This window comes from Callionymus lyra, chromosome 15 (assembly GCF_982586985.1).
Source record: "Callionymus lyra chromosome 15, fCalLyr1.hap1.1, whole genome shotgun sequence".
Lineage (NCBI taxonomy): Eukaryota > Metazoa > Chordata > Actinopteri > Syngnathiformes > Callionymidae > Callionymus > Callionymus lyra.
In genome coordinates this window covers 16,620,931-16,628,594 of record NC_141832.1, presented here as the reverse complement: position 1 = coordinate 16,628,594, position 7,664 = coordinate 16,620,931, and the positions used below count along the sequence as shown (strand labels likewise).

Genomic DNA, 7,664 nt, shown 5'->3' with positions numbered 1-7,664 from the left:
CAGTAAATGGTCCATTAGGCGAATGGAGTCACTGCTGGCTACTGCCTTCAATCAGCTGAGACTCACCTTTTCATAGTTATCTGAGAAAAGAGGCAAGAACAATGAGTTGAGCTCAGATAGAAGTCCATTCATGCGACTTTTTTCTATATTTTCCCCTCAATCTGGCCTTTAACCATCGCTTCCGTGGCCCCTAACTCGGAAGTTTGTTTCTTGTCGGTGCTAGCATGGTATTGGCATGGATGTTGTTATAAAAGTGGGCTATAATGTATATGTATGTATGTATAATGTGTATGTAAGTTGTGATTCAGTTTCACTCGCCTCTGAGATGTGGTCTTTCAGTACATTGTGCGTGTTCCCCCCTGTGAATATGTCTGGACTGTTTGCTAGCATTTGATTTCCACTCAAATAAAAATGGGATCGGGCATCTGGCATTTAGTATAAAACAGGCAGAAAAATATCAACGGGCCAGTCCACATGGGAAGAGTAGCTGGTCCTTCGCGTCAACAACGGTTAGTATTCCCAGAGAGACGATGCGTCCACCGTCTGTCCGTCTCCCATCAGGATGCCCCCTTGGTCTCCACGGAGGTACTTGCCGTTGGAACTCTTGATGGCGACGCGGCCGTGTTCCGGGAACTCGAGAAAAAAGTCTTCTGGCTTTTCTCCGTCTGAGGACACGAGTCCACTGCTGGAGACGAACCAGAACTTTCCATTGACGCCTGCAGGAGAACATCAGATGATTCTTAAGGTTAGAAACTTTTAGATGGGGAAAGTATGGTAGAACATCTCCACATTGATATAAATGAACTGAGGATTCTATGGAATCATTTTGAATGCCCCCTGGTTGCCTCACGTGTGACGTACTTGAGCAACTCAATTGGCCAGGCCAGACTTTTGGGTGGCTTTGAATGGCATCCATATTCCTACCTGTATGACGGTTCTGGGTAGAGAAAATTCTGGGCATCCTTGCTTAACTGTGCAATGATTTTAGTTCTCTATGAGGCTGCACATGCCCTTTTGCACCCACTATAAAAGCTGGGTAAACTCCCGATGAGGGGATTGTTGTTCTCCTTAGTGCTCCTCACACATCAGGGATCAGGCATCAATCAACGCCTGGTCAATATGTGGTGCTACGGCATTAGTGGATGGAACGAGGTTCCATGTCCCAAGGGTGCTCTATAGGATTCAGGTCAGGCGAACAGGCAGACCAGTCCATAACATTAATGCCTTTATCATGCAGTCACTAATGACACAATCCAGCCAGAAACAGTCAGGTATTGTCATGCTTCAAGAGGATCCCAGGAAGCATTGCACCAGCATTCCAAACCCAATGTAAGACCCATTCGGTTTTGTCAACTAATGGCTGACCTCTGGTATGTGTGGCCTTATAAGGATATGCCTCCCAAAACCAACAATGAACCACTGCCAACACTGGTCATGCCGGACCACATTGCTTGCAGCAGAATGGTGAAAATTCCATTCAGCATGCATGGTGTTGGGATGTGAGCAAAGGCCCACAAGACCATACACATGCACTGGAAGTGTTCCCAGCTCTTGTCATGCACCTCCTATTCCTGCTTCTCCTCCAGATGCTTGCTATGGTACAATGTCTATCCGTGTCCCCATGTTCCTGGTATTAACCTTGAAACACTTACTTTTTATATTGTACGCGCCGTCATTGAAAATCAATGAGAAAATGTCATAGACGGATCGATTGGCATCAAGAGTGTTTGAATTCTTGTGGTGGCAGACAAAGCCGTTTTCTCCTCGCAGAATCAACATCGGTCGGTTGATGAGTTTCATGAGGAACAGCTCATCGTTACCTGGAAACCAGAAGAAGGCGTCATTGCTGAGGATGGATTGGATCATGTAAAAAGATTTCTTATTGACAGTTTCACGGGATCTTACCTACAGCGTCGCTGACCGCTGAGAGCTGCCCGTTTTTTTTCGTACAGACGTACTTTCCGTTGCTTGCCTTCAACGCCACCCTTTGACCCCGCCACTCAATCTCGAACATGGTGTTGACCTTACTGGAAGAAAATGACGGAAAATTACATGGAGAAAGCAGGTGGCTGCCCCTAGCAGATGGTTCTGGTGATCATTACACTTCAGTGGCGGTGGATTGTATCTCGCCGTGAGTCACCAGAGTCCAGTACGATCCCCCGTTGGTTCTGAACATAGACTTCTTGCTTTCCTTGTCAATCTCCATCTGGAAGGTTTCCATGTCCGTCTCCACATCCTGGTTTGCTGAAACGCTCACCCCTGAGAATGAAATAAATGCAACACATGTTCTGCAATCTGATGTGTCTGGAAATCAAAGTTCCTGAATATATTTTTTACACCTGCTATCCAGCTGCTTCCTATAATGACTGTGATCCCAGTACATGTACATCTCATCCCATTGAGAGAAAATATACAACATATACAATGGCCATTATCTTGTGAATGTGCTTCTACCCTTTAAGAAAAGCCGGTTCTGAGTTGACTTAAGTATGTAAATGAAATAGATTTTCTTTAGATGAGTTGACTGGCCAGGTTACTTGAGTTTTTACAGGCTGTAAGGGAAGAAAAAATAATTTTATTGAATTTCTGTGGTATAATTATATATAGTTTTGTTCTGGAAAAGACTGGGTTTTCCCCTGTCACAAGTAGAGACGCTTATTTAGTTCAACTTTAGTAAAAAAAAAAAAAACACAAACTTTAAATGGGACAATCTCAGCTCGAAGCTTCCACTGATAGAACCTTGTTTTCATGCGTTAAAAGCTCCCTTTTTTCTTCGCTGGTGAACCAACATAAACTTGGTTTGCAGAGCAAAGTCTTTAGTCTTTAAACAATTTTTACTCAGCATAAGAACAAATCCAGATAATATATTCCTACCATTGATTGAACAGTTCTTTTACTGATGAAATAATAGCTAATCGCGTGATGCTAGATGTAGCAATCAATCTAGCCAACCATCTCCATTAGACGTAGCTAAAAACGTTAGGAATAGCTGATGACATCCACCTAAATATAGCTGACAATGTAGCAAACTGATGAAACTGTTACTACTGCAGCTTGCAAAAGAGAGTGAGATTTTCTTTAATTATGCGAGGAAATCAGAGGTAAAATGCTTTTGTAATCAGTGAGAAAGCTCAGTGTGAAATTAGATTTGAAGAAAACCCTGTGTTTAAATCTGGGTTTGTATACTAAATACTGTTACTCTAAGCTGTGAACCTGTAATTATTTATTTTTAACTCTTAATTGGTTTAACTGTTAATTAAGCAGCTTAGCAATATCACGTAGCGTGAAAAAGTCCCTACAAACCAGGCAAAAGTAACGTATTGAAACCAGATGAATCTCTTCATCTTCTGTATCAACAACTTATTTGTGTAGTAACGACTTCCCTTTGCACAAACATGCAAATAGATGCAGGGGCACTACATCGCAAGATAATGATGCACTTCATAATCGAATGAAGCTGTAATTATATAGAAGCTTTTCGCACTTGTTAAAACCAAGTCCTACGGAAGCACTATTGGATATCTTTCATAAAAGATCCCTGCCAAGTACTTTTATGGGTCAATAAATGTCTAAAATATAAAAGCTAAGACCTCTAACTTGAAGGCAACTGTAACTGCCCCGACAATTGATTATTTGCGAAACACTATGAATATAGAAGTACCATTTTTGAAGTATATTACTTTACAGCTTTTTCTAATTGTATTAAATGACTGTATTATATTTCCTGTTAATTCAAGATATTGGATGGATCTCATGGTTTGGAAAGGGGTAGAATGGTTCTTGTCAGTACTTTCCTTTATTTTGCCTTGGACTTATTCAAACTTGCGGTCACTCTGACCGTTTCTTACTCTTTGTAAATTATTTACTTTGGTAGCTGACAATGTAGTTAACATAAGATTTAGCAAACTATTTTACAGATGATGTCACATTAGATGCAGCTGAGGATATAGCTGGGGATGTATGTTAGATGGAGCTGGGTGTGTGATGCTAGATAAAGGTAGTTATGGAACTATGGCCATTAGGCTTCAAAAGGGGCCTGCAACTATAGCAACTCCTTAAAGAGCCATTGGGACCCATTTCCTACATGAAAGAAAACCCTAGGAGCCGCAAAACCCCTTTTACTTGAAAAATAAAAAGTGTCACAATAGGAGTAGCTGATGATGTGGATAACAATGTCAATTCGATGTACCTAAAAACTACTCTACACCTTAAATGTAGCTAACAAAGATAGATGTAACGATCACATTAGACAAAGCTATGAATGCATCTTACAACAACTACAGTATTAGCTGTAGCTAACAATGTCCAATTAGATGTAGCTAGTGACATCACTTAAGGCTAATAATGTAGCTAAAGGCACCTTGATACATGTGGTGGACGATGTCCATTAGATGTAGCTAGAGACTTCACTTTAAATGTAGCTAACAACGTCACGATAGATTAAGCTGTCGTTGTCGCCAATGATGGCCATTAGCTTAAGCTAATAACGTCATGTTAGACGTAGCTTACAAAGTATCTTCTGACGTCATATTAGATGTTATTCAATGCATCTAATATGACTTTCGTTAATTTCTGACTATTAAAGTCCTACGTCAGTGGAGTACGGTAAAAAGAAAAAAGAAAAAAGGGGAATATTATGAGCTCTTAATCTGTATATGATAAGAAAGATTGTCATAAATCAAGAAATGCTAGATGTCGTACTTCAGAAAATGCAGAGACAGAGAGTCACACTTGTTGAGTAGCTGTTCATTAATCTAGATAAGAAAGGAAGCATTACTTTAAGGTTGGTCATCAAGAGCAGCTGCCTTTTTTTAAACTTTTGATAGATGTTGTGAATTATTAATGGATAAAAAGTCCAACGCGTGACTAGACGTCCTCTTGGACGGCGCTTACAAAGTCGAGAACGTAGCCTTGAGCTCGAATGTGTCAAGAGTTCTTTCAGCCTCTATGATGAGTTTGTGGGAGAACTTTAAGAGTCGTTTGAATACGTTTGCATCGGCCAGGTCGGGTTCAAACTATCGTCTTCCGATGTGATGCAAGTGCCCCGCGGCCAACCCGCGGTTAGCTAATCCGCGCGTATTAACTGTCTGGTGGGGTGTGTCGCCCGCTGCAGAATACACAGACGCGTATAACTCGACTGTGTCTGCTGCAGTTCACATTAGCTGCAACCGAAATATCCTTCAACCTTTCTCTTAAGCCAGTTACAACCCTAATCCCCCCTCAGTCACCCCTCCAACCTTCCTGTTCATTCCCTTGCTGTAATTCCCTGAGCTGTGCAATGCAAATCTGCACCGCAGGTCCTGCTAAGCAGCTTTTGTTTCCTTGTCCCTTAAAAAAACAAACCCAGAATAAAAAGGTAACTTGATGTTGACTGTAAGCGTCGACACAGACTCGTCGCCACCAGCTCACCCGTTAAGATCCGAGGTGGATCCAGAACATTCCCTTCCAATTTCTGCCACCTCGCAAATGTTCTCCTCCGACTCATTTTTGAGAAACATCTACGCGATAATGGCATGAAAAAGGAGTCCTCGGATGGTAATTTGCTCTCCCCGTTTGAAAATACAGCTCTGCCTCGGTGTCATTTGCACACCGACTAATCTTCAATGGACACACAGTGGAAATGACAAAGCCCATTATCACAATTATCTTCCCAGTGCCACCGTAAAAAAGTCCAGAGAGTCGATGGGTTGACAAAAGGCAGAGGCCATTACTTTTCTTTTTGAAACTTAATTGGCGACAATCTGTCAACCGTCAGGTGTTCAATGGTTGCTATGGAATATTAAAGTACGGTACATTCAATAATGTAATGTCCACATTTTAATTGTCACCTTCAGTGTGTGTTTTGCATATATGACGTTTGTGACTTGTCAGTATTACTTGATGGGGATAATTTTGGAATCCTTTATTATAAGAGGATGCTACCCAAATTGTTGATGTTTTTAAGAATTTTAACTAGCAAGCTAGCTTTTTGTAGCATCCCTAAAATGTAGACTGATGACCAACCTTGCTTGACGGAGACGAATCTTTTATTGGACGCGTGAAACACTACTTGTGGATGACTCTCCTCCAGGTCAAACAGCTCATCTTTCCCGGGTTTGGAGCAGCGTCCCGATCTCAGTGTCCCCGTCGGTCCAGCAGGGGTCAGATATTTGCCGTCACAGTCCTTAAAGGCCAGCTTCCCCGACTTCAGCTCTAATGTGAAGCTGGTGGTGTTGCTGTTCTCCTTGACTAGTTTCCCGTCGTTGCTGAGGAAGCGGCTATCGCAGGTCTTCAGGCTGTATTTGCCTTCTTGGTAGACCAGGGTGACTAGTGAGTCCACCCCCCAGGGGATGTTGCTGTCCACGGAGATCTCGCCGTCCGAGGAGGACAGATGGGCGTAGCGCTTCCGTGCCACGCTGAGCAGACTGGCCTGCGGGTGCAAGGCCAAGTGGACGGCCCACAGCTCCTGTTCCCCGATGGCTTGAGCAAAACAGGACAGATAATCGGCCGAACCACCGAAAAAACGGAGGTACGGCTCCGATTGTAGAGCCCAGCGACCGTCCGATTGGGGCACAATGAGGAAACGGCACTCAAGGTCAGGCTTCTCTGCGCCACACATGATCTTGCCATCCTTGTCAGAGGCCAAGTAGCGGCCCAGGTGGCTGCGCAGGAACACCACCTGGCCGTCGTCGCCGTCGTGCTCCAGGGTCCAGATCTGTTTCTTCTTCATGCTCTGCCCCGAGGCGTTCACCTTGAAGCCGAAGGCCTCGGCCGTAAGGTATCGGTTCTCGCAGTTGATGAGGCCGAACTGCAGCTTCAGGGCTCTGTTCACTCCGTTCGTGGGCATGCTTGACCCAGGCCCGCACGCTCAGAAGACCAAGAGGGTTTAGAACAAACGATGAGACTTCAAAGGCATGAGACCAAAAAACCTGAAGAGAGAAAAGAAAAAGTTTTTTGAAATTAGATTTCTAAAAAAGTTGTCCCCTAGGGTGAGAGCAGCTCCACTCTTTTGCCACTTTCTCTCATGAAAGGAGTAATGCAGCCACTTCCTCTCAGTTCCCTAATGAGTCGGGATTAAACTCAGCACCTCAATCCAACAAGCCGATGACGCCACCCTCCTCTCCACCAACGGCGGCGCTCCTCGTTCCTCCCCCGCCCTCGTCTTCTCCCGGCCACATGCCGCGCCGCCTCATTTCCTATCATTTCGACATCATCCATTTACCCTTTTTTCTTTTCTCTTTCACTCCCTCAGCTCCTGCTGACTTCGGTCAATTATTGGACCCTTTGAGTTCTCGATCCCATATTTAGGACCCAATGTTCTGGAAATCCACCCCCTGAGGATTATCCTTGCTTAGATCAGCCAGACTGGAAAATGTCCAGAGGAAACTGTTGCTGTTGTCGTCACCTGTTGAATACTAGAATTGTGTAAAGCAACTATACAAGAACACATTTTTGATGTTACTTTTAAACCTTTAAAAGTACTCCCCTGTGTGACCAGAGGTATTTGAATGCCAGGGTGCTCTCAGGGCACATTTGAATGCCAGATTTAAATCGGAACAATCTTCGAAGTCAGTTCGTCTTATTCCCTTCCAGTGACCTTTGTCACAGTGCACAGCGGGCTCAACCTTTCTAAGAGCATTACAGACCTCCTTCATGTCGGTTTGTTCAGAACGTGGCCAGTAATG

General features: G+C 43.7%; 1 protein-coding gene across 1 annotated transcript; it reads right to left on the bottom strand.

Moving 5' to 3' along the window:
- Nucleotides 1-489: 489 nt before the first annotated feature.
- On the bottom strand, nucleotides 490-6,829 carry fscn2a (fascin actin-bundling protein 2a, retinal). The gene is made up of 5 exons (XM_087809931.1): nucleotides 6,004-6,829; nucleotides 2,103-2,259; nucleotides 1,906-2,027; nucleotides 1,653-1,820; nucleotides 490-716 (listed from the first exon to the last, which is right to left on the bottom strand). The coding sequence occupies exons 1-5, from the start codon at nucleotides 6,824-6,826 to the stop codon at nucleotides 511-513; spliced, it is 1,476 nt and encodes a 491-aa protein (XP_087666057.1). The 5' UTR covers nucleotides 6,827-6,829; the 3' UTR covers nucleotides 490-510.
- Nucleotides 6,830-7,664: the final 835 nt, after the last annotated feature.

Coding starts and splice junctions, on each gene's coding strand:
- fscn2a (XM_087809931.1), bottom strand. CDS start 6,826: ATGCCCACGAACGGAGTGAACAGAGCCCTGAAGCTGCAGTTCGGCCTC. Junction 1,821..1,905: donor AGCGGTCAGCGACGCTGTAG/GTAAGATCCCGT, acceptor TCTGGTTTCCAG/GTAACGATGAGCTGTTCCTC. Junction 717..1,652: donor CGGCGCGTACAATATAAAAA/GTAAGTGTTTCA, acceptor GTTCTCCTGCAG/GCGTCAATGGAAAGTTCTGG.